The 26,909-nt window shown below is 36.4% G+C and overlaps 2 protein-coding genes across 4 annotated transcripts in view; both read left to right on the forward strand.

Moving 5' to 3' along the window:
* Positions 1–18,868, forward strand: part of LOC128022164 (polyamine-transporting ATPase 13A3) — a 39,677-nt gene extending 20,809 nt beyond the window's left edge. Inside the window, exons 9-34 of one of the 2 annotated variants that reach the window (XM_052609454.1) lie at positions 80–214; positions 1,229–1,301; positions 1,490–1,621; positions 3,025–3,207; positions 3,420–3,577; positions 3,763–3,951; positions 4,349–4,410; positions 4,523–4,673; positions 4,759–4,875; positions 4,945–4,971; positions 5,062–5,215; positions 5,301–5,421; positions 5,503–5,627; positions 6,711–6,883; positions 7,141–7,269; positions 7,355–7,434; positions 7,555–7,597; positions 7,694–7,803; positions 8,987–9,083; positions 9,453–9,525; positions 9,747–9,912; positions 10,073–10,257; positions 10,622–10,710; positions 10,908–10,988; positions 12,018–12,110; positions 16,018–18,868. In XM_052609454.1, coding sequence (XP_052465414.1) covers positions 80–214; positions 1,229–1,301; positions 1,490–1,621; positions 3,025–3,207; positions 3,420–3,577; positions 3,763–3,951; positions 4,349–4,410; positions 4,523–4,673; positions 4,759–4,875; positions 4,945–4,971; positions 5,062–5,215; positions 5,301–5,421; positions 5,503–5,627; positions 6,711–6,883; positions 7,141–7,269; positions 7,355–7,434; positions 7,555–7,597; positions 7,694–7,803; positions 8,987–9,083; positions 9,453–9,525; positions 9,747–9,912; positions 10,073–10,257; positions 10,622–10,710; positions 10,908–10,988; positions 12,018–12,110; positions 16,018–16,218 — 3,147 coding nt within the window. In that variant the 3' untranslated portion in view covers positions 16,219–18,868. The remainder of the gene's footprint in view (positions 1–79; positions 215–1,228; positions 1,302–1,489; positions 1,622–3,024; positions 3,208–3,419; positions 3,578–3,762; positions 3,952–4,348; positions 4,411–4,522; positions 4,674–4,758; positions 4,876–4,944; positions 4,972–5,061; positions 5,216–5,300; positions 5,422–5,502; positions 5,628–6,710; positions 6,884–7,140; positions 7,270–7,354; positions 7,435–7,554; positions 7,598–7,693; positions 7,804–8,986; positions 9,084–9,452; positions 9,526–9,746; positions 9,913–10,072; positions 10,258–10,621; positions 10,711–10,907; positions 10,989–12,017; positions 12,111–16,017) is intronic. The other variant, XM_052609455.1, reaches the window with a different exon arrangement.
* A 2,096-nt stretch (positions 18,869–20,964) lies between these two features.
* On the forward strand, positions 20,965–25,217 carry tdo2b (tryptophan 2,3-dioxygenase b). Of its 2 annotated transcripts, none has more exons than XM_052609480.1 (12): positions 20,965–21,125; positions 21,251–21,353; positions 21,499–21,589; positions 21,709–21,779; positions 22,112–22,239; positions 22,609–22,795; positions 22,928–23,035; positions 23,115–23,226; positions 23,909–23,966; positions 24,063–24,142; positions 24,215–24,305; positions 24,556–25,217. In XM_052609480.1, the coding sequence occupies exons 1-12, from the start codon at positions 21,091–21,093 to the stop codon at positions 24,713–24,715; spliced, it is 1,224 nt and encodes a 407-aa protein (XP_052465440.1). In that variant the 5' UTR covers positions 20,965–21,090; the 3' UTR covers positions 24,716–25,217. The 2 variants fall into 2 exon arrangements, with proteins under 2 accessions (XP_052465440.1, XP_052465441.1); XM_052609481.1 differs by having other exon boundaries at positions 21,063–21,165.
* Positions 25,218–26,909: the final 1,692 nt, after the last annotated feature.

Raw genomic sequence — 26,909 nt, forward strand, 5'->3', positions numbered from 1 at the left:
CTGACTCTACTGTAGTCAATATGTCTTCTCGGGAACTTGAAATGAAGAACTGAAACTTGTCTCAATCTCTCTTTCTCAGGTCCTCAATCCTTTCTACATCTTCCAGCTCTTCAGTGTTATCCTGTGGTGTACTGATTCATACTATTACTACGCAATGGCCATAGTCATCATGTCAGTCATATCTATAGCTACCTCTCTCTACACTATTAAAAAGGTAAGCAAGAAAACAGCATTCGCAAACATTTCATTTCTATACTGATTTATTATGAGTGGAATGAAATGGTTATGAGTGGAATGAAATGGTGAGTAATGTAGGGCAAAACTTGATTTGTGAATTTTGGGATGATTAGTTTGTAAGATATTTCCATATTGGCCTTTATAAACCAATATATAACCAATATTAAAATTCTGTTCTATTTTGTATACAAGGAAAAATAATTATTACTAGACCATATATTTTGTGTTCTATACTTGTTTTATTAAGAAAAAAATTTATAATATTTTAGTAAAGACAAACATTCCCCATTAAGTAAATAAACTATTTTAAATATTATTTAATTATTGAAATATTATTTTATTAATAACAAAATATCCTCTATATAGAAGTAAATACGTTTTGGCCTTTATTATTCTTTACTATTTTGTATAATATACCACATTAATTATTAAATACTTTACATGCTATATGTATCATATACTATATACTTTTTACATTTATTTTGATTAAATATTTAAATATTACTTTATTAACGAGACAGGGAGAATACTAAATGAACTGTGAATGTAATTATCACAATAATTCAAAAATTAAATATCACAATTAATAATACTAGCAATAAACTGTTTTATTAAAGACTAAAGTCTTTAAATAAATAATCAGTCATTTTCAAAGCAAAATATTTTTCATTTGAATGGAATTTTCTTGTTTTAGAATAACAAACACTGAGTCACACATCATAAAAATACATTGTTACACTTGCATAACCATTTTGATTATGTCGCTTATGCTTATAAACCAGTATAAAGTTAAATATTTTCGAGTTGTCAAGTGTAGGTGTTACTCATGGGGCATATCCAAGGTTAGAGTTGATGCTAATTGTCTGATTGTGTAAGTGAGGTCTGTTATCAGTTAAAGTTTGTATTTTTATATGCCTATTACATTATCTGTTCTGCATGGTCAGGAGAATGTTTGTTTGTGCTTCAGATCAACTTTTTTTTTTTTTTACAGCAATATGTAATGCTACATGACATGGTGGCAGCACACAGTACTGTTCGAGTTACAGTCTGCAGGGGAGAAAACGGTACGGCTCAGATGTACTGAAAAAGCATGTTCCTCACTTTAATATATTTGTGATGACGGCCAAAGTCAGCACTCTGCCTCCTGTGCAAGGAAGCGTGGGTAATAATTGATTTGCTGTGAAAGACGGGTTTTATATCACCTTCTCTCTCTCTCTCTCTCTTTCTTTCTCTTTGGTTTTTGCTGAAACAGAAACCGAGGAAGCCCTGTCCACAGACTTGGTCCCCGGTGATGTCATAGTCATCCCCAGCAATGGGACCATCATGCCCTGTGATGCAGTGCTCATCTGTGGAACCTGCATTGTTAATGAGAGCATGCTCACAGGTGATTGGTTGCTTCCAAATGCAGTGTCATAATAGTTGATTAGAGCAGGGCGATTTGGAGAAAAACACTTATTCTTTTGAACTTACGCTTGTTCAAAAACAGTCCAAATATGAAACCTATATATTTATATTTCTAAACGACATAAATATTACTTGCTTAAGCTTTCACTTTCAGATGAAAAAAGTGATTCCTTTTCCATTCCCATTCCATTTTCGTATTCATCAACAAAATGCACTTTTTTTTTAACTAATGTAACTTTACCTTTTGTAAAATTATCTATATATTTTTTATTTTATTTTTATTGTGTTTATAAATGTATTAATGTCAAGTAAGAATGTGTTTACTTCAGCTTTCTTCTCTGAAAATAGTATTTATTTTATATGCTAGGGCGTTATGGCCAAAATATCTCTATTTTTTATTAAATATGTATTTATTTATTTAATTAATTAACTTTACATTATGCCCAGTGTTGTCCAATGAGACAATGTTTATATTAAAGGCAATGAAAACAAATAAAGTGAAAGTAACCATGGCTATGCTATATGTTATGTGCACAAAAGGGGCTAAGGGCCGTTTCATTAATTAATTTTTCCCCTTCGCCCGCCATTGTATTCAAACCTTCTTCTTCTGTAAACACAATATACTTGAATGAATGTACAATACTTGCAATGTCGCCCCCACCAACAACGCATAGTATTGCGTGAATCGGCGCGTCGTGTATCAAAAACTAGGACGACACATTTGGCTACGCACCGACGCATAATGGCGGCCGAAGCGTAACGATGTGTAGCCTCGGGGACGCGTATGCGTACAGATGCATTGACTATGAAACGGCCCTAAAGTCACATTGCTTTCTTACATTGTAACATTACAATCAAAAAAAATAAAATAAGTTAAATTCACTAAACTAAAAATGAAAAGAAATAAAAACAAAAGTACAGATTAATTGCATTACCCCAACAATTACTGCTATCATAAAATACACTTAGTTATTTTTTTACACTTAAACGTTTTTTATAAAGCCCTTAATATAAGCTTGTCTCTGTTTAGGACAAATCGAATTATGCAAAATCAACGCAGCAACTTCTCCGCTCCTATCAACATGCTTTATGTTGATATAGTTGGTATTAAATTATACCATACTGTTTGTAAAAAAATAATAATAATAATTATATATCGTACAAACTCTATATACCGCCCAGCCCTATCATGTGCTACTGAATGAGCATCATGCTATTTATTTTAGGTTGATGTTACAGATTTCATGTTTATTTTTCTGATTATTAATGGCTAGTATTTTCTTTTATTTATTTTGCTTGAGCATATTGTTTATTATTAATAAAGATATATGTCTCATTAAGGTGAAAATGTTTCTGTTCTCTTCTCTCATTTGCTGCGTTCAGGTGAGAGTGTTCCAGTCACAAAGACTGACCTTCCGAACCCTCAGCAGGACAAGAAGGGTGAGGATGGGGACGCGATCTACAGCACGGAGGAACACAAGAGACATACGCTGTTCTGTGGCACAAACGTCATACAGACTCGCTACTACACTGGAGAAATGGTCAAAGCCGTGGTAGTCCGAACAGGTTAGAAGCCAGAACTACTTTTTTAAGCAACATTTCTCCTACTTTGTGTCTTAGACGTTTGTTGTTGTTTACATTGCAGTGTACTGTGGGATTCATGTAATGCCGCCTGGCTGATGCTTTAAGATGCTTCCTTCATAGGAGGCTGACTAGGCTTTGTACCAGAGCTTGAATGTAAATTCTTACAGTGCCATTATGTTTCACTACTTTTCCAGGTTTCAGCACCGCTAAAGGGCAGCTCATCCGCTCTATCCTGTACCCCAAACCCACAGACTTCAAGCTGTACCGGGACGCCTACCTGTTCCTGCTCTGCCTGGTGGCCGTTGCCAGCGTCGTCTTCATCTATTCTTTGGTCATGAAAATCATAAATCAGGTTTTTATCTATCTTTACTGTTTTAAAAGGAACAGCAGCATTTTTGTGACGTTGCTCCCGCTTAGAATGTAGGTTAATTAACGATTTGTGTATATAGGATGTAGCTTTGAGCAGATTCTCAAATGTAAATGACCCGTTCAATGAATCAATCTAGCAATTATAGTGATATGATGTGTATCCTGCAGGAATCTGTAAAGGAAATCATAGTCAAGTCTCTGGACATCATTACTATCACTGTGCCCCCTGCACTGCCGGCAGCAATGACAGCGGGCATCGTATATGCTCAGCGGCGTCTCAGGAAGGTCGGGATATTCTCCATCAGCCCACAAAGAATCAACATCTGTGGACAGCTGAACCTGGTGTGCTTTGACAAGGTAAATACAGGAACCTAAAGTCACAAATGATCATTTAATCTGGTTATTTTTTATAAATCTAGGGTGAATTCAGCGAAATTTATTACAGTTTAGCACCTCATTGTCAAATATATTATGATAAATTATTATATAAATTTTTAGGTAATGCATATTTTAATTATTTTATGTATTATTTATATTATTTAAGATTATTATTATTATTATTATTATAACATCACTATTATTGTCAATAATATTAATAACATTTATTATTTATAATTAAAATTATATTACTACTTCTACTACTACTAATAATATTAATTATATTAATTTTAATTGTACTAATAATATTAATATAATACAATTTGGTTTTATATAATAATTTTTTTTTTTTATTATTTATTCTGCCTTATTTCAGACAGGCACTCTGACAGAAGATGGCTTGGACATGTGGGGAATTCAACGAGTAGAAGATGGCAGGTATGATCTTATTCATATGAAATAGAAAACCAAGAACATTCTGAGTTTATTTTATTTTTTTTGTGAATTAGCACTGCATTGCATTTCTGACCAAGGAATCTCTCTTCTCTAGATTCCATCATTCAGAAGAAAAAGCCGACGATAAGAGCTTGGTTACTACCAAGTTTGTGTCGTGCATGGCCACCTGTCACTCCCTCACCAAGATTGAGGGTCAGCTCTCTGGAGATCCACTAGACCTCAAGATGTTTGAGGCCACAGGCTGGGTCAGCGTCTCAGTTTAGAAGAATCTCATTCAGGCTCTACTTGTTTTTATTTATTTTGGTGTTGCTGTCTATCTGGGCTCTTCAGATACTGGTGGAAGCTACAGAAGAGGAGACGGCTCACCATGACCGCATTGAACTCACTTATGTAAAACCGCCCAATCAGCTTCTGCCGCCATCTGTAATATCACCTAAACAGGACATGGTGAGCATTTCTCTGCTTATTATAATCTTATTTTAAACATTGTTCTAATGTCTTGTGGTTTCTTCCCAGGAACTGTCTGAACTCTATGAGCTCTCGGTATGTACAATGACAAATTTATGTTTTTATGAATTTCATTATAGACATATATGGGTGTTTACGTACTGTCTATTGTTTTTCGTGTTGCAGGCATCATATATGATCGGTATTGTGCGGCAGTTCTCCTTCTCCTCGGCTCTGCAGAGAATGAGCGTGGTGGTCCGACTGATTGGAGAGAGACGTATGGACGCTTATCTGAAAGGGGCTCCAGAGGTTGTGGCAAGCCTCTGTAAGAACGAAACAGGTCAGTGAAAGATCAGTCTGTTATAAATATCAAATCTTTTTTTCGTTTGTTTGAAGTCGGGGTTTTCTCTCACAATGCACCACAGTACCAGCTGATTTCACCGAGGTCCTGGAGGACTACACCAAACAGGGCTTCCGGGTCATTGCGCTGGCACACAGACGGCTGGAATCCAAACTTACATTTCACAAAGTGCAGAACATTAACCGGTAAAGTTTCAACTTTTCAACTTTTATCAGGATGTGCTCTGGTTTAATGTCATGTAATATTTGGTTTTTCTTCCTCTACAGGGATCAGATTGAGAAAAATATGGATTTCTTGGGTTTGATCATCATGCAGAACAAGCTTAAGACGGAAACTCCAGGTGTGCTGGAAGATCTACGACATGCCAACATACGAACCGTTATGGTCACAGGTACAGGAAACCTGAGTTTAATATAGTTCCTGAAGTTTCTTTTTAAACGGTCGATTTTAATTTTAGAACATGGCTATTCATGTACTTTGAGTTTACGCTACAGTTCAAAAGTCTTTCGTGCACATCAAGACTGCGTTTATTTGATTTTTAAAAAAAAAGTTAAAACAGCGATATTGTGAAATAATATTAAAGTTTAAAGAACTTTCCAATTTGAATGCATTTTAAAATAGTTTAAAGTAGTTTTCTGTGATGGCCAGGTGCGATTACTTCACATGATCCTTCAGAAATCATTCTAATATGCTGATTTGGCTGTATGATTTCATTTATTTGATGAATGTCACTGTCACTTTTAATCGATTTAAGGTCTCGTTGCTAAATAGTTTACGTTTCTTTAAAAAAACTAATGATGAATTCTTACTGACCCACAACTTTTGCTGCCTATAGTTCTGTAGGTTTTCCTGCCCAACAATCCTGGTTCAGTTATTAGGATTTCTTTACCTGGTTAGGAGTTGAATATGCCCGTGTTGTTTAAAGCCGGAAGGTTTAGGGTGACCAGCTGCAGGCAGACGGGAGTCTGGGAGCTTTGAAGCTTAGTTCATTAGGTATTTCTGGAATCTCATCTAATAAGGTTCAACTCTCCAAAATTTAGACGAGGCTGAATGCAGCATTGTGAACTTAAGCAGATTGAGTTTGTAGATGACCCACTCTTACAATTGTAGAGAATGCCGGGTGTTTGCCAGATAGGGGGTAGTCGTGGCCTAATGGGTAAAGAGTCAGACTTGTAACCTGAAGGTCGTGGGTTCGAGTCTCCGGTCTGGCAGGAATGTTCGGAGGGGGGTGTGAATAACCAGTGCTCTCTTTCACCTCCAATACCATGAGTGAGGTGAGACCCTTGCCCACTGTTCCTGATGTGTGTGCGCTTGGATGGGTTACATGCAGAGCACAAATTCTGTGCCCTGAAAAAAGAAAAAAAAAAAAAAGAAAAAAAAAATCTTTATAAAATGACTATCAAAGCATGTGTTTTTGTTAGGGTTGTTATTTTTGTTTTATTCCTCTTTTCCTTTCTGTCTGTCTCTTGTGTAGGTGACAACATGCTGACGGCCATCTCTGTGGCACGAGACTGCGGCATGATTCAGCCGCAAGACCGAGTCATTATTGCCGACGCTCTGCCCCCTAAAGACGGCCAGGCTGCCAAGATCGACTGGCACTATGCCGACAAACCCAGCAAACACTTGAACAAGCCCACCAAACTAGAGGTCAGTGTGCCATCTACTGGCCAGACCCCGTCACTGTGGTTTTGTGGAAATTAATGTTCTAGGTTCATATGGTTTTGAGATGCATACATGTTCAAATATCTTAAGCAAAATGACTGTTACAGTGGGACACTTACAATGGAAGTACACAAGGACATACTTATATGCATTCATTTATGTTATTATTCAGCACCATAAATGTTAGCGATAACGGAAAAAGCCTTCTTCAGCATCTCTGTAGCGGTGTTCTCTGATGGCAGGAGATGGAGATTATTCTGGAAGATGGGCATTCTGTGGATGAGATGAGAGTTCTGGAGCAGTATCACTTTGCCATGAGCGGCAAATCGTTTTCTGTAATAATTGAGCATTTCCAAGACTTGCTACAGAAGGTCGGCAATGTTTTGTACGATATTTTTACGTAAATGGGTTAGATTATGTGTGGTGTTTATGGTGTTTTTATGGTTGTTGGTGTAGCTGGTGCTTCATGGAACAGTATTTGCAAGGATGGCGCCTGACCAGAAGACTCAGCTTGTTGAGACATTAGAAAGTGTAGAGTGAGTATCCAACACACTAGATTACTAATTAGTTATGCGTCCGTTTTGAAAAGTACCACTCACATTTTCATAAGAAAAAGTAAAAACCCTGCTAAGCTTATTTTTCCCTCTCTTCGGCAGCTATTTTGTAGGAATGTGTGGAGATGGAGCGAATGACTGTGGGGTGAGAGTGTTTAAAATCTGTTATGTATGTCTTTTCTGCTTGTATGTTGTGAAAGTGTCTTGTGCAGCTGATGGTGTCGGTCTGTTTCGTCCTCAGGCACTGAAGAGAGCTCATGCTGGGATTTCCCTGTCAGAGCTGGAGGCTTCAGTGGCTTCTCCCTTCACCTCCACAACTCCCAGCATCACCTGCGTGCCCAATCTGATCAGGTGTCCTGTTTTAATCATATCAAAGGACATCAAAATGTTCCGAATTTTTTAAACCGAATTCACTGCATTGTGATACATGCAGTAGCTTTCAGAACTCAAAGCATCTTCGGGCCAAAAAAGCATTTCTTGAAATTACATTAATTTGATTTGTGACATCAGAAACCCCAAAACATGTCACGTGCCTCGATTACATGTTAACAGTGCCTTTGGCTAAGGCTGCATGATTAATAAATTCACAATAAATGCTGCTCCACATAAATTTTTCTATAAAAAGAAAGTTTTTAATTAAAACTTGATGTTTGAAAATAAAGAAATGAAAACAGCCTTTAATATTAGTGTTGTACTTTTAGTTTACTGTAGTTATTTTTCTTTAATACTTGATTTAATATAACAGTAGTAATAGTTTTTATGTTGTGTAATCTATATAAAAAAGACTAATGATTTTTCAAAATACAACTATTAAAAAATAAATATTTCAATAATTTTTAATTTTTTTTTCTCCAAATGTTCTCCCATTTAGCCCATCCACTGACCGTAAATTAATAAGAATGAAGCAGGATAGGCATAGCAAATGGGCCAGAAGAAAAAAAAAATCATCATGCAAATAAATTGATTGTTTTGCGGCTAATAAACTTAATAATTAAAAAATTAAAAGAACTTTATTAATCCCAGAAGGAAATTGCTTTTCATGTTGCAATGGCTCTCAAAAAGAAGGAAAGAAATGAAAATTAATAAATATATACCCATCAATAAATTAAAAATTAATAAGACCATACCAATAAAAATGGTAGTTTAGATCAAATGTAAAATTGATCGGGTGCAGTATCATGACAAATGTTGTGTAAAATTAGTCCAGTGTGATGATAATAATTAAGTACAATAGTTATATATATCTTTATTTATTCATAAATACACAATAATGTGAGTAATCAGAGTTTTTGTCTTAAGGAAGCACATTGAGAGACAGGACATTGTGTTGACCGCTCAGTTTCTCAGGATGCTGTGTTAGTGTAAATGATGCTGATGCGCCTCAAATCGAGCGCTTCGAAAAGAAATCATTTACAGTTCATGAGGGTGCTTGTTTTGGCCTTCGACATTGTAGACCGTGTTTCCCAATCACAAATGTCCTTTTGCACAAAACGACCTGTTTGCTGAGAGTCTCACATGTGTTGTTTCTCCGCAGGGAGGGCAGAGCAGCTCTCATCACCTCCTTCTGTGTGTTTAAGTTCATGGCCCTCTACAGTATTATTCAGTGCTTCAGTGTTGCCCTTCTCTACTCCGTAAGTTCCCTTGTCATTTACTGAACTATAGTTCTCTATCAAGTTGGTCTCTCAACATTAAGTAGCTCACACTATGGGGATTTTCCCCTCCTTTCTTAAATACTGATTTGCTACTAATCACAGAACCAGCTTTACTGACCAGACACACATGACAATCACATGCGATTAATCATGCTGACCTATAGTATATAGTGAGTGGCTCTGCCCATAGCTCAAGCGCGATTCAATCAGGCTTCAGTAGAAGTGGGATAACCCCATAGCATGAGCTACTCAATGTCTCCTCCCCTGCTTTCAGGAAACTGAGGCTAGATATGTAAATGGAGACATTATTATACATCTGTCCATTAATCCATTAATAATGCATTTCAGATTCGCAGTAACCTGGGTGACTTTCAGTTTCTCTTCATTGACATAGCCATCATTCTTCTAATTGTCTTCACCAGTGAGTATGATCTTCTTTTTGAGCTCAGACTGATATCAGTGGTGATGGCAAACGTTTTCTTTAGAATAACGTGCACTAGATCATGCACGAGATTTGGGACATAAAGTAAATGTTTCATGTTAATAAGCATTAAGATTTAACGAAACGGAGGTACATTATTGATTTGTAATAAATGATTATTTAGTATAATTTCTCTGATTTGCTTTCCCACTCGCTCCTAGTGAGTTTGAACTCCGCATGGAAGGAGCTTGTCGCCCAAAGACCTCCCTCTGGTCTCGTCTCCGGTCCTCTCCTCTTCTCAGTTCTGACCCAGATTCTCATTTGCCTGGGTTTCCAGATCATGGCCTTCCTCTTGATTCGAGAACTGGACTGGTACTCCAAGCCAGAGTGAGTACAGTGCACTGCTCTCTGCAGGTCATTAGTGCTAATGCGACACTTAAACAGTCTTCATATTGTTTTCAAACCTTAAATGCATTTAGAAATTAATTTAGAATCTTCAGCTCTGGTCATTTTTTTACATTTATTTTTCTTGTTCTATAATTCACAGTTTCTACAACTGCTCTGCTCCCCATCACGTGGATGACTTCACTAACTCCACTGAAGGACAGACTAAAAAAATAATCAAGAGTGATGTGAATACCACGATCTTCTTCATTTCTTCTTTTCAGTACCTCATTGTTGCCGTTGTTTTCTCCAAAGGAAAACCTTTCCGCCAGCCCACCTACAAGAATTGTAAGGATGAACCTTTTTCAACTTGATGCATTCGCAGTGCAGTGACAAAAAAACTCATCCCTCACACTTTTCTATATTTTCTTTCTCTCAATTTACATTTACAATTTTCCATTAAATGTTATATAGATATAATGCTTGCTATCTCTCTCTGCTAATCATTTTATGTTAATATTTACATCCTGATATTTTTATGCAGTCAATTTAGAGATATGTTTTGCTTATTGAAACTAAATTGATAGGTCTTTGTCTGACATTGTCTTTGAAAACAGGGGGAATGCAAATTTAATTGTCAGTTACTCTTCATTGATTGTGTTTCTGGTTGTCTGTTTAATTTAATTATTGTTATTTATTTTTTCTCTTTCAGGGCCATTTGTCCTCTCTGCTTTAATTATCATAGTTTTCCTGTTTTTCATCATGTTTTTCCCGGTTGCTAAAATCAATACATTTTTACAGGTATGTTTGCTTATTTTAAAATATGGCCTCTGGTTTGAGTAATTATCACACGTGCCCTTATAAAAACTTAGACATACGCTACAGTTCAAAAGGTTTTAAAAAATGTTATAGGATTTGAATGTTTTTGAAAGAATTCTCTTCTGCTCACTAATGCTGCATGTATAATATGTTCATTACATTGTCTTCATTCTCCTCAGCTCGAATGTGTTCCTTTGAGCTGGCGTGTGTCTATGGTGCTCATCTTGCTGGGCAACACCGTAGTTTCTGTCTTTATCGAGGTAAGTAGGGACTTCAGACTATAACATCAATCACATTACTCATGGATATTCACATATGAAAATAAACTGCATTTCAGTATGGTATTTTTTGTTAAATTTAAGGTTGGGAAGTAAATTCTGTAATTGCATTGCTACACTAGCTCATATATATTTGGCAAAGTTCAGAGCTATATCATGGATCATGCTTTTTCTTATAAGATGTGACCTTCAGGTGTAGTGGACCCTTGGGTCATATCAGAATGCTTTTACTATAACCCAGTTAAAACCCTCAAGTGTATTTGATGGGGATATACACTCCAACAGAAACACACAAAAATAGGGTTGGGAGTCAAAAGCTGATACATATATATAGATCGATTTTATACTGTATGTCCACAACTTGAATCTAAGGATTTTTTTAGAAAAGATTTTTCTATTAAATCAAGATAGATAGATAGATAGATAGATAGATAGATAGATAGACATAGATACACAATATAGTATAACAATATTAATATCAGTAAATAAAAGAATAGTTTATGAAATTCAGGAGCCAGAATTGCCATCCCTATACAGAAGTAAATTGCGCTCTGCTGAGGCTGATTCCCAGGATAAGGAAACAGCATTCATATTTTGCCCTGAGTCAAATGATTCTTGTCCACTCTGTGTGAAAGCTTCCTGATTAAGAAATCATCATAGCGGCTGTTTGCTTCGCCTTTTAGATGTCCCCTTTCAGCCGTTCTCTCTCAACTATCAATCAGTAGAACTCTCGACCACAGCAGCCAATCAGTGGGACCCGATCCTGTGATCTCGCTGTGTGTTCATTGCCAATGACCTGATGAATTTTAGTGCAGAACAACCTAATTCTCTCGCCTCTTCTGTTTTGCTTTAACACACAATCCAAAAGAATCCCTGCCCTTTCAAGAAATGTATTTGGTTTTGATCTTTAACAAGGAATAAGCCGAAAAAAATTATGACCATAAATCTTTTGCTAGCCATGTGATCTGTAGCTCTCTTCATTCTTTCCGCCCTACTGCGATTATTCTATAGAACGTCGTGCTTGACGTCATCTTGTGGAAGCATGTGTTCAGCAGAGACAAGCAGGGAAGCTATGGCATCTCCCCTGCAGGCTCGCCACCACAGGTTGGGAAAAATCTGACACTTCTGTTCACCGTTTCCTTTTCACTTCCTGGTGTCCATTTTCACTCTTTCCCCATTCACTTTCCACCGCCTCTTCTCTCTCCCTCTCTCCCAGTACTCTGTTGTAACGTTTGCCCTTGCATGCGCCAACATGATTTTTCTGAACGTTTTCTTGTGCCCCTTGTTGGGACTCTTGTTTTGTTATGCTCCGGGGGCTCACGATTACCCCACTTCCCCACATTTTCCTCTAATGCTCATTATGTAGTGGCAACCACTGCATACGTGTGTAAGCTATGCATCGTTTTACACTGGGTGTTTGCAATGACGATGCAGGTGTGTGCCAAACAGAGCGATGTTTAACGTCTAACACAGTGAATCTCAAAACTTGCACTAACGTTCTCATACCTTGTGTTTTGTGTTGATTTCAGCATCTGGTTTGGTTAAAGGAAAATTCTGGGTTTTTCGCAACTTTAATGTCTATGTGAATTGAAGCATTTATGTTTTTGTGGAGGAGCTACTGGTTTTTTATCACTTATGTAGAGTTTGCAGCTACATGTAACTAGTCTTTTATGAAAAGTCCCATTTCTGGTATCCTTAGATAGCAAGTGAAAGAAACTGGGTTTAGAAGAAAGAAGTTTACAAGTTTTTTTTTTTTTTAGTACATTGTTCACTAAATTTGGGGTTAGTTAGATGTACACACAGCACCCCATATTGACAGAAAAACACAGAATTGGTGACATGTTTGCACATTTATTAAAAAAGAAAAACTGGAATATCACATGGTCCTAAGTATTCAGACCCTTTGCTGTGACACTCATATATTTAATTCAGGTGCTGTCCATTTCTTCTGATCATCCTTGAGATGGTTCTACACCATTATTTGAGTCCAGCTGTGTTTGATTATGCTGATTGGACTTGATTAGGAAAGCCACACACCTGTCTATATAAGACCTTACAGCTCACCGTGCATATCAGAGCAGATGAGAATCATGAGGTCAAAGGAACTGCCTGAAGAGCTCAGAGACAGAATTGTGGCAAGGCACAGATCTGGCCAAGGTTACAAAAAAATCCTGCTACACATAAGGTTCCTGAGAGCACAGTGGCCTCCATAATCCTTAAATGGAAGAAGTTTGGGACGACCAGAACCCTTCCTAGAGCTGGCCGCCCAGCCAAACTGAGCTATTGGGGGAAAAGAGCCTTAAAGAGAGAGGTAAAGAAGAACCCAAAGAGCACTGTGGCTGAGCTCCAGAGATGCAGTCGGGAGGTGGGAAAAAGTTGTAGAAAGTCAACTATCACTGCAGCCCTCCACCAGTCGGGGGTTTATGGCAGCGTTGCCCGACAGAAGCCTCCCCTCAGTGCAAGACACATCAAAACCCCATAAAAAAAAAAACACCTGAAGGACTCAAAGATGTTGAGAAATAAGATTCTCTGGTCTGATGAGACCAAGATAGAACTTTTTGGCCTTAATTCTAAGCGGTATGTGTGGAGCAAACCAGGCACTGCTCATCACCTGTCCAATACAGTCCCAACAGCGAAGCATGGTGGTGGCAGCATCATGCTGTGGGGGTGTTTTTCAGCTGCAGGGACAGGACGACTGGTTGCAATCGAGGGAAAGATGAATGCGGCCAAGTACAGGGATATCCTGGACGAAAACCTTCCCCAGAGTGCTCATGACTCTTGTCATTCTCTTGCTTCCTACAAGACAATGACCCTAAGCACACAGCTAAAATAATGAAGGAATGGCTTCACAACAACTCTGTGACTGTTCTTGAATGGCCCGGCCAGAGCCCTGAATTAAACCCAATTGAGCATCTCTGGAGAGACCTGAAAATGGCTGTCCACCAACGTTTACCATCCAACCTGACAACTGGAGAGGATCTGCAAGGAGGAATGGCAGAGGATCCCCAAATCCAGGTGTGAAAAACTTGTTGCATCTTTCCCAAAAAGACTCATGGCTGTGTTAGATCAAAAGGGTGCTTCTACTAAATACTGAGCAAAGGGTCTGAATAATTAGGAGCATGTGATATTTCAGTTTTTCTTTTTTAATAAATGTGCAAAAATGTCAACAATTCTGTGTTTTTCTGTCAATATGGGGTCCTGTGTGTACATTGAGGAAAAAAAATAACTTAAATGATTTTAGCTAATGGCTGCAATATAACAGAGTGAAAAATTTAAGGGGGTCTGAATACTTTCCGTACCCTATATATATACAGTACAGACCAAAAGTTTGGACACACCTTCTCATTCAAAGAGTTTTCTTTATATTCATGACTATGAAAATTGTAGATTCACACTGAAGGCATCAAAACTATGAATTAACACATGTGGAATTATATATGGAATTATATACATAACAAAAAAGTGTGAAACAACTGAAAATGTCATATTCTAGGTTCTTCAAAGTAGCCAACTTTTGCTTTGATTACCGCTTTGCACACTCTTGGCATTCTCTTGATGAGCTTCAAGAGGTAGTCACCTGAAATGGTCTTCAACAGTCTTGAAGGAGTTCCCAGAGAGATGCTTAGCACTTGTTGGCCCTTTTGCCTTCTGTCTGCGGTCCAGCTCACCCCTAAACCATCTGGATTGTGTTCAGGTCCGGTGACTGTGGAGGCCAGCTCATCTGGCGCAGCACCCCATCACTCTCCTTCTTGGTCAAATAGCCCTTGATGGCTTCAGTGTGACTCTACAATTTTCATAGTCATGAAAATAAAGAAAACTCTTTGAATGAGAAGGTGTGTCCAAACTTTTGGTGTGTGTGTGTGTGTGTGTATATATCTATATATATATATATATATATATATAAGAAATTAATGTTATATTTTTTACTTTTGAGACTTAAGTTTAAATAAAATAAATAACTATTTTTATAATTTTTTAATTTTTTTTTTTTTTTACAGTAATTGTAATCATCTTTTTTTAAACAAACAAAATTAGCCTTTTTTGGGCATGAGACTTTTTCTAACAACATTTTCAGATCTTACCAATCTTTGAACTGCAGTGTATAGTTAACTTGTCATAGACATTAAAGTGTAAATAATTCTGAATTTTCCTTTAAAGGAATGTTCCGGGGATTAAAATGAGCTCTATTGAGTTGACCGTATCTGTGGCCTGCCATTGATTACCACCAAAAACAATTTTGACAAGGTTGTAAAAACAAGCATAAATTTAATTGTGTCTGTTAATGCAGTTTCAATGGAAACCCATGGAGCAGGGACTCTGGAAGGGTTTACAGAATGAAAAGCAATGCACCGTTTTGTTGAAGCACTTGTAGTAATGCTTCCAAACCAAAATAGGCCAACAGGTGAATGAACTTCTGTTCACCAATTTGATTCCTGTGAGGAGATGTGCACATATTGTGTGAAATTAGAGGGTCGAAATATGGATGTTTATTAGTGGTTTCGTCACTGTCTGCACATTTAAAAGTCATCTCAAAACCTCTCAAAGCAGTGTCCTACCCCATATACTTGTGTTGCAAGCGCATTACTTTATACACCACCTTTTCTTGTTTTTAAAATCTCAAGTCAAAATGATTTTGTGGCAACAGAAAGCATGCTATGGATTTGAACCCGGAACATTCTTTTTAACGCCATTTGAGCTAAAAGCTAAAGCAAGTGTCTAAATTTCATTGAAATTTGTTATTACTTGGAAAAAGCATAGTCATGTGCATGTGCATATCCTCTCATGTGCTCAGATGCATGACATACTGTACAGACAAACCAAATCTGTTTCTGCAGCCGAATATATATGATTTTATTTTGTTATAGTTTAGCGTTTCCATTGCAGGTTTGAATTCTGTCCTTTTAAAGGAAATTATAAAAACAGATGACTTATCTTTTCCTCTCCACTTCCCCCTATGTTCCCCCCTGGCCGGTGTGTGTGTGTGTGTGTGTGTGTGTGTGTGTGTGTATAGAGAGGAATAGACCAGTTTGGAACTAAATGCCTCTCCTGGCTCTGCTGCCGGCAGAAAAGAGTGCCCAAGGCTCGGTACATGCACCTTGCCCAAGAGCTGAGCGTGGATCCCGACTGGCCTCCCAAACCTAAAAGCACTACTGAAGCCAAACCTGCCCCTCATTCGGACGACTGCTCCTACCACATTGAAGCCATTTCCTAGCATTTCCACCACACACTCTGTATTGCACGGTCAAAACACCAGGAATTCCTTTAAACAAATGAAACAAAGTCTTTTTGTTGTCTCTTGTTTGACTTTTTTTTTTTTTTTTTTTTTATGGGAAGCCCCACCCACATGGGCATGTGGTCCATCACCAATATTCCCTTAAAACATCACATAGACAGCTAATAATTCAACTTAACCAAATGTGGCCCTTTAGATTATCTTCTTCATGATTTTATGGACCTGTGGCTCTATATCACGAAGGTTCTGGATATCAAGCGTTATTCTGTTAATGTAGTATTGAATCATCTCTACAGGCTGTGCGGCGGAAGCTGCATGCCTCTCTTTGGAAACCATCACTGCATGCGGAACAAACCAAACCAAATTATAGTGGCTCACAGAATCCAAGATTCAGCGTAATTTACAGCCAGCTAATTTTTACAAATATATCGGTGTAGATATATAATTAGATATGATCTTTATTTTTCATATCTCTTCCCATGGAAGAATGGAGGTGGGAATTTAGTTGTGGAAGGCCAAATATTGTGAAAGTCATTTGTGTTTTGTTCACTACTTCTGGCACAATATCTGGCGATGAGTTTTGATTTTGGTCCATCTTGAAACTTTCTTCATTGAAAACAGTGTCTGAAAACTGTCACAAGTCCTATATATATATATATATATATATATATATATATATAAGTCATTTTAGCAATGACACATTTGTAGAAATTACACTGGGAATCATCTGGAAGGGGCTCAGGTGCATTGATTGCTCGTTGAGAAATTTCGGGCACATTCGTTTGGAAAAAGTACAAATGACAGAGCTTTGACCTGGAGTATTTGTGAGAGGTGGGTGAATTTTGCAATCCAAATCAGACTGCCAATGAATTCACACACAGTTGACAGTATTACTTGTGCATGCCTTAACAGTTTTGCTGCTAATCTAGAAAAACAAACAAAACTAAAAAAACGAAATGTTTTTCGAAATCATGCACATGTCCCTTCCGGCTTTCCAGATGTGATTTTATTTGCTTAATTTATGCAATCCATTTCAACTATTCTGGTATTCTATCAAACTTGCTGGTATTTTTATTTATATATATATATATATATATATATATTATATTATATTATATTATGTTGTTCCTGAAATGAACCACTAAGCAATATAAGGTGATCACCTTTTTTCCAGACAGTTTGTACTGTCACTCTGCTAAACATCCTTGCCAGTCATAGTGCTCATGAAGAGTTTTGGTCAGTCATTTCGCTGAGGTTGGTGTCTTTTTTTTTTTTTTTTTTTTTTGATGGATTTAGACAAAAAATTGCAAAATGAATTGATTTTATAGTAATATTGCCTGTCTGTTGGACTGCACTTCATTTAATAAATAATATGAGATAAAACAATTTGTAAACCGAGATAAAACAATTTGTAAACCAAGATTAAAATGTTTTTGGAAAAACAGGAATGTGCAAATTTTTAAAAAGGACTCCATGAAGCTGAAGTTCATACAGTAAATCTTACAATCTGATCACAGGTTTTCATTCATGTTTGCATTTATGTAATGTTTGGTCTTCAAATTCATCTTGATTTATTTTGCTGTATGGGGCATTTTTTAATTCTTCAGTTTAATCTGAAAATTAAGGGCTGAATCTGTCTGTCTTTTTATTGCTCCATTTCTGCAATACTTTGGTACTGTTTGATTTTTGAAATGGTATTGATAATCTGAAATAATTGCAATGTGTTCTTTTCTACCGTATTTGTCCAATATTGTATCAGTATGTTTGTTTATATCATAAACGTGTTTTCTGGGCATTCCTTGAACGAGGCAACAAAAAAAGTCTCCTTGCTCTTATTGACCTAGGTGACATGATCTATTAAATGATGTTTCAGTTTTATAAACCACCGCCTCAAAGCATCTGCTCGCAACATCTACTGAGCCCAGATGGATAAACCAACACAACCTTTGTGTGTGTGTGTGTGTGTGTGTATCTTTAACAGATGTGAATGCAATACTAAATGCTTTTAGGATTGGGGAATGTTAAATTATTTTCTTTTTTATTACTGTCCTTGTTGATGTGGAGTTATTTTTTTTATTATTAGTTTAATTTGTCTTGATCTGAACTGTGTGGTGTGGCAATCAGTTTCTCTTCCTCTAGTAGGCAGTAGGTCGATGCTAGGCCTTGGAGAACATCACTAAATCCTCCGTCTCAGTAACAAATCTGCACCTTATGCAGGGTTTAATTGGTTTTGTTCACTTTCACATCTTCAGTTGCACACTGAAATATCAGTCATGTCACTCTTTATGTTCCATGGCAATCATGTATGTTCTGAAAAGTGATTTTTCCAAAACTGGGGCCATGTTCTCGTCATCTGTATGTCATATCTGCAGTTCTATAGGATACAAACACATAGAAATAAGAGTGTTTTCCATACCGGAGGTAGTGATTCAGTTCACACTGTTATTCCTTACTTTTTGCTTATTCATTTTGTACCATATGTTGTATTAATTTTCATGTGAGAACGGTGTTATTAAACATGAGCAAAAGTTCAGCCACTGGTTCTTTTAAAACTGGAGTGGTTAATTTCCTCAGGAAATTGTGTGTATTTGTAATGATTAATGCTAAATAAATTAGTATGGAAAAATTACATGAGTCTGTATTCTTGGTTATGTTCAGTAGATATTCTTAATCCAAAACACTTTTTATTTTTGAGAGATGTACAATTGATAACCATGTCCTAATTAGGGTACAGCAGGTAATGTTCACAATATGCCTAGTATTTTGTATGTTATTTAGCATCACACAGTTTGAAGAAAAAAATCCTGGAAACAAAAGACAAACTTGTGCAGTGTGTTTGACTTTTTATTTTTGAATTAGTCATTTATTGTAATTTTCAATACAAGGGCAATCATACTGGTGTTTTGATATTTTCCTTGATATTTTATTTGATGCTGTTTTGATGAATAGGAAGTCTACAAAACGTATTTTGCTAAATTATAAATGTCTTTACTCTCAATTATGATCAATTTAATGCATCCTTTCTGATTAAAATATAATTTCGTAAAAAAAAAAAAAAAGGAATGTAACTTTTGACTCCTATTGCAATCAAAAGTCAAACATTTACTAGAATAGCACAATTAATTTGTGCAATAAATCTAAAATATAAAAGTAATATTTAGTGGTCTGGTGTGTCTTTTTGGTTGTTTTTCATTTCTGAATAACTTGATATAAATTAGTTTTCCAGTAGATGTGACCGCAGCAGAAAAGCCAAAAGGGAGAGAAGTGTAGCACAGGAAGCTTCTCGAAAAACACTGTCCTTTCAGTCCTTTCATGATATAACCTGTGATCTTCAAAAGATTGGCTATCTCTGAGCTCTATAGAAATACCTGTGTTTCGACTCTTAATGTGTTCGAGTTGGAGAAATCTTTAACTCTTATGACATGGTTCAAGAGACAAACACATCATGTGACCCGAGCGGTTGTCAAGGTCAGTTTGTTTAAGCGCCACATTTCCGTGAACTCTTTCCTGCGTCAGTAGTGCTTATGTGTCAGCATGTGATTTGTCTTTTTTTTTCTTTTTTGTGTTTGCCCATAAATTTGTACATTAACCCGACTTAAGCCCCCATTAAAAATACGACACTCTGTGACCTCAAGCTCTGTCTTTGAAATATTGATTTGTTTATTTTTTAGGTCAGGTCTTCTGGTCGGGCTCCAGCTGATATTCTGAGGATGCTGGTCCAACAGGAACATAAGAGAGCAAATGTCTGTTCTTATATAACAATCAGTCTTGTTATGATCCACAAATGACCACTCTCAGTAAGATTTAGTGACTTTGAGTGAATTTTAAAGCTTCCAAATAGTGAATACCCAAACACCACAGCGATATGTACTTGTGAAGTATTTAATTTGATGTTCAGTTACTTCTGACCAAGTATTGCAGTCTGTAAAATGTTCTTTATTTTGATAATTTGCACTGAAGTGTACTCTGTTGACATCACATGACCCTGTTGTGATTAGCCCCGCTAAACATCGTGCACTGCCATTGGCTGATTTAGTTGAATTTTAAGAGAGTAAGACCATAAGGACAAGTAAATATTTACCTGCCATTAGAGTAGAAGCTAATGCTTTGAATACAAGAAAAGCCGCAAAGCTACAAGCGTATTATCAATATAAAGAACATTTAAATGAGTGTGTTCCTGAATTTCAAGACTGCATTACATGGCAAGTAACTGAATAACAAATTAAATATTCCACAAGCACATATGTGGTGTTTGGAATAACACTTGTTGGCTTTTTTTTTTTTAATGGATACTATTATAGTTTTAACTTTTATATTTTCCATTTTTATTTTAATTGTAAAGTTTTAGTAATTTTGTTGTGTGAGTTTTGTAGTTTTTATTCATTTTTCTTTATATATATATATATATATATATATATATATATATATATATATATATAAGATAAATATTACTTTGGCAGCTAGCTTAAATAATAATTATATATATATATATGTATATGTATGTATATATATATATATATATATATATATATATATATATATATATATTCCCCCAAGTTAACTTTTATTTTATTTCAATTAACACAATTTTTTTATTTAGTTTTATTTATTAACTATAGCTCAAACAACCCTGGTGTAACTGGCTTGATTAAAAAAAATAAAAAATCAAATATAAAACCTATAACAATCACAGAAACTGTACATAAACTTACACACACACACACACGTGCCCTGTGTTTACTTTGATGGGCAGGGTTTGGCTATCCATCATTTGATTGGACACTGCAAATCTTTATATGCTTCACTTTGCATTGAAGCGCCAGGAACCTTGGGGACATTTTGAGGAAAAACATGAGTGGATGTCCTTTTTCGAGAAGAAAGCATCAGTGCGTTTTTAATTCCTGTCAAAATCGAATTAAATATAATGTAATCGAAATAAAATGCAATGCTTTTATTTATTAAATTTTTACCTGAAATATAAAATAAAATATATTCTTTATCTCAAAATTAGATTGTTTACCAGTGCTCCCAGTCAGTCAGAGGAAGAGGATGAATCCCAAAAAGGCATCAACAAAGCCACTAATGGAGGAATGGTCTATGGAGAATACCTACAGGTAATCAAGTCACCAGCCTTCATACACATCTGTATTGATCCAAATATGAATTATTCATGTCTAAATTTGTTCCAAAATGACTAAACCACAGCAAGAAAGGCTGAAATGCATTGAGGTGTCATAACTTCAGTCTATTTGCTGTTAGCTTGACAAGGTGCTGAACGCTCAAGTTTTGCAGAGTCAACAGAAAGGTGACAAGATCCACGATGAGCATCTCTTCATTATTACCCACCAAGGTATGAAATTCTGTCCATATGAAAACCTGTTAGCTCTCACATAACCTCATCAAAAACATTTCGATGAAAACAATCCATTTCCACAAACCCTGACTGTGATCCTGTATTTTCTCTTTTAGCTTACGAGTTGTGGTTTAAGCAGATATTATGGGAGCTTGATTCAGTTCGGGACCTATTCATTAAAAAACATGTGAGTTAAACTAACAAAAGAGTTGTTCATCAAGCTTTACAGCTTTTAAAAATACAAATTCTTTATTGGCATCGACCGTTCCTTGAAGAACCGTTAACATCCATAGAACTTCTCCATTCCACAAAAGGCTCTTTATAGTGAAATAGGGTTCTCCAAATTTTTCAAATGTTCTTCACATTGAGAAAAAAATTAATGGTTCTTTGGGCAACCAAAAATGCTTCTTCTATGGTATCACTGCAACACCACACATTTGGAACCTATATTTTATAGTAGTAGGTGTATATACTTTTTTTTGTATGTATTATATAATTAAATGTGGACTTTGTTCCCAGGTCCGGGATGAGAGAAACATGCTGAAGGTGGTGAGCAGGATCCACAGGATCACCATGATCTTCAAACTGCTAGTGGAGCAGTTCGCTGTCCTGGAGACAATGACAGCCCTGGACTTCTTTGATTTCAGGTAACATCCCTATTCATCACAGTCACGTTAATTCAGAGCTGTTTTACATTTTTTTATTGAACATTTATGAATTCATTTGTTTGCATACTATCTACTCCTGCCCCACTGACAGTCAGGTTTTGGGGTGGACCTTCATTTTTAGTTTTTTTCTATAAGAATCACATGATCACATCACATGCTAATTCATAAAAAACCACCACGTCATAAAATGCATAGTTTTTCCTCATGAGATTTGGATGGATTGAGCTCAAACATCCCTGAACAGCACTCCTCGGTTGTACAAAATAAAGCAAAAAAATATATATATTTTTTGTATAGTGATTTATAGAGATTGGTTGACTTGTTTAAGATGTTGTTAATGGGCTGTAGGGAGTATCTGTCCCCAGCCTCTGGGTTCCAGAGTCTTCAGTTCCGTCTTCTGGAGGCTAAGATCGGTGTGGCGGATCATTTGAGAGTCCCTTACAACCGACGACACTACAAAGATAACTTCCACGGACAAGAGAGCGAGACGCTGCTGAGTTCGGAGCAGGAAGCCACTCTCCTTCAGCTGGTGGAGGTAAAACCTCTCAAAATACACACACTTTCAAGACCCATCCTGGATATTCTGAATCAAAATAATGAATTTTGTCACTATTTTTTGGCATAATAAATGTGCTATCCCAGTCATATGTTATCATGTATATTGTAGAAATGGCTGGAGAGGACTCCTGGGCTGGAAAATGATGGATTTAATTTCTGGGGGAAACTGCAGGCCAGCATCGAAGAGGGTCTCAAGACGGAGAAGCAGAAACTGGAAGTTCGTTCTGCTTTCTTTTTCCGCTCTTTTTTCTCATTAATGTTAGTTATCAAGGTTAACTCGTTGCTTTGACTTACAGAAAATGGACGATTCTGAGGAGAAGGAGGACCGTCTGGCTGAACTAAACAAACAGTCTGAGGTCTTCAACGCCCTGTTTGACCCAAAACGCCATGAGCATCTTTTAAGCAAAGGTGAAGATTGGCCCACAATGCTTAGCCATTACTAGTGTAGTGTAGATTAGCAGGGTTGTTGTTTTTAACTAAAACTATTAATACATTTTTGTTCATAGGAATAAAATATAAATATTAGATGGAAAAACATAAACATTTTAAATGAAAGCTAATTCAAAATTTTGTTAATGCTATTTTGGTCTGGGCCTATGGGGACACATTTGTCTATACAAAGGTAAAATGATGGTAATACCATGGTTTTGGACACTACCAAGACCTTATAGTATCCATTTCAATACTAAACTGAAAAAAAAAAAATATATATATATATTTTGAATTATTTTCTCTCTTTATACTGACGCTTTATAGTAAAGACTGAAAAACTATTTGGTAACACTTTATTTTAAGGTGTCCTTATTGCACATATTACATGTACTTACTATTATAATTACAATTAATAACGCATAATTACATGCAAGTAACCCTAAACCAAACCCTAATCCTAACCCTAACCATATTTGAAGTACATGTAGTTAATTAATATTACTCAGTACTTAAATGTATAACTACCCTTTAACAAGGACACCTTAAAATAAAGTGTAACCAACTATTTTACTAGAATCTGTTTTATTTACTACTTTAAAAGTATTTTTTTTACCATCTATGGTGCTTGAAAATAAGAGTCTCAATCTTTTTCCAAAAGGTGAACGGCGACTTTCTTACAAGGCCCTTCAGGGAGCTCTAATGATTAATTTCTACAGGTATCTACGATTACGTTTTCTCCCATATCCTCTTTATTCACCGAGCTATTTTTGTGCATGTGTGGCGATCCTCATCCTAACTTCTTCTTCTTCCAGGGAAGAGCCTCGATTCCAGGTGCCCTTCCAGCTGCTGACTGCACTGATGGAGATCGATATGCTCATGACCAAGTGGAGATGTAAGCCTCTGATTCTGAGCCACACATACCGCAGCCATACCCCACGCTAACATCACACACCTTTCCCTCCAGATAACCACGTCTGTATGGTGCACAGAATGATTGGGAGTAAGGCAGGGACAGGTGGATCTTCAGGCTATCATTACCTGCGCTCCACTGTCAGGTTTGTGTCTCACTACTGAATGGAGAAATATGTTGTCATTTACTCATCTCAGATTGTGATGCATAATGCTCTCTTATCTCCACTGATATGGTTTACAAGTGTTTGACGCTAATAAAAGGCTTTTCTTCACATTTTTAATGTGTTTAGGGGAGTGTCACACCGTGATAAAAATCTGTCATAAACTTTAGAGGTGCTAATAAAATGAAGTTTTTGCTATAAATCAGTGACGCCTCGTTCTCTCATCTTTCAGTGACCGTTACAAAGTGTTTGTGGATTTGTTCAACCTCGCGACATTCCTGGTGCCCCGTGCCTGGGTGCCCAAACTGAACCCGAGCATCCATAAGTTTCCCTACATGGCTGAGTGTTACGACAGCTCGTACAATTCATACAGCAGCGAGGATTCTGATTAGAAAGATCGGACGGTTAAAACGAGAGGATGTCCTTAAACTCGGGAATGCTGCCAAGGGCTTTGTATCGATCAGCCAAACTTTGTGCTTTTTGTTCCATACTTGTGTTTGATTGCTGACACTAAAGAACTAGAAACCTCTCTCAAGATGATGATGTAGAGGCAAAGAAAGTGTAATAATAAATGAATTGTGTATATATTTATAAAAATATATATAATAATCAAGAAATCTTGTACATGCTATTTATATTTTAAGCATTTATGTAAAAAAATGTCTGTTTTGTACCACTAAAAAGATGTTTTTTGAATGAAGCACATAGATTTGTCTGATCATATGAGATATATATATTTTTTGTAAGCTGAACGATGGTATGTAAAATGTCTTTTGGACTATACAGTTGTAATGCAAATTTTATGCTGATGATACTGTGCACCACATTAATATACAAAAAGCTATATTTTCTCTTTATGCTACTTGTAAAATAAAAACGAAAATCTTTCCAGAATTTTCGCAGTTCATCGCAGAATCATCGCAGTTCACCGGCTTCTGTTGGTAAATATTTGTTTGACCGCGGTCACGCTGAGATGTTCGTTTTGAATTAAGAGTCACCCTGCCATTTTTTCCCTTTTAATAATCAGTTGAAATGCTCCAAATCAGTGAAACTAGGGAAGAGGTATTTCGTTTCATCTTTAGAAAAAGATAATACACTAATATCTTATCGCATACCCATTTTTTTTGTAAAAAAAAAAAGTATTTGTTAACATTTATATTAGTACTATGGACTAAAACTGAACAATACTTCTACATAATCTTAATAATAAGTTAATGCCAATATTTAATTATACTGTACATTATTTTAAATCAAAAGTGGTATCTGTTAACAGTAGTTCACTGCCTAATGTAAAAAACATTTAAAAATTGTATAAAAATACATTCGTTGTTCGTGTTATATAATCCATTAACTAACAAATGAGGACCTTTTTCATCCTTTTTTTTACATAAAAAAACTGATTTGTACTAAACAAATTCAACAAATCCCTTGTAGCTTGTTCCATCTAAATAAAATAAGTTGTGAAGCATATATAAAGCTGAGACCCACTTCACTTTAAGATTTTCTCTCTCCCTCATCATGACAAACACTATGACCCTGATCTCTGCATACTGTTCTCATACATATCTAAGACAAAAACATGTCTATAAAGCCCCTAAAAGATACTTTACATAACAACATTGTAAAACGGTCATTACTATATCTTAAAAATAGTACATGCTATCTGTTTTTGACCGCTATTTTCATGCAAGACGTTTTATTGATGCTACATTTTATTACTGCATTTGTGTGAGTACGTATATGAATTTTATTTTCCCAAAAGCAACTCAAACTTATGACCAGACTGATATTTCTATTCAGCTGTTTCGAGTCTTCTTTAGTGTTAACCTGTAACTTTCTATTGTACATAAAGCTTGTGTGAGTTGTGTGGTCAGTAACGCCCCTGAGGTGATTTGTGTCATATGTAGGGAAACAACATGAGTTCTGTTAAAAAATTAACAGCACTGTCCACAATCAGACATACAGAGGCCATGAACCTGCTGAGGCTGTGTTTGCATAGAAAATGACAGAAGTGCACAGTCATCGGGTCTGACAGAAAGAGTAGTTTAGACAGACAGACAGACAGATAGAGAGATAGATAGATAGATAGATAGATAGACAGACAGACAGATAGATAGATGGATAGACAGACAGACAGACAGACAGACAGACAGACAGACAGATAGATAGATAGATAGATAGATAGACAGACAGACAGACAGACAGATAGATGGATAGACAGACAGACAGACAGACAGACAGACAGACAGAGAGATAGATAGATAGATAGATAGATAGATAGACAGACAGACAGACAGACAGACAGACAGACAGACAGACAGATAGATAGATAGATAGATAGATAGATAGATAGATAGATAGATAGATAGATAGATAGATAGATAGATAGATAGATAGATAGATAGATAGATAGATAGATAGATAGATAGATAGATAGATAGATAGATAGATAGATAGATAGATAGACAGACAGACAGACAGAGTTGTAGCCACTTGTCCACTAGAGGGCAGATTGTAGAGAGTTGCTGGGCTGGAGAAGGGACATATTTTCGCTGGGTTGGACTCCAATTCAGGAAATCCGTCTAC

The sequence above is a fragment of the Carassius gibelio genome, chromosome A11 (assembly GCF_023724105.1).
Source record: "Carassius gibelio isolate Cgi1373 ecotype wild population from Czech Republic chromosome A11, carGib1.2-hapl.c, whole genome shotgun sequence".
Classification (NCBI taxonomy): domain Eukaryota; kingdom Metazoa; phylum Chordata; class Actinopteri; order Cypriniformes; family Cyprinidae; genus Carassius; species Carassius gibelio.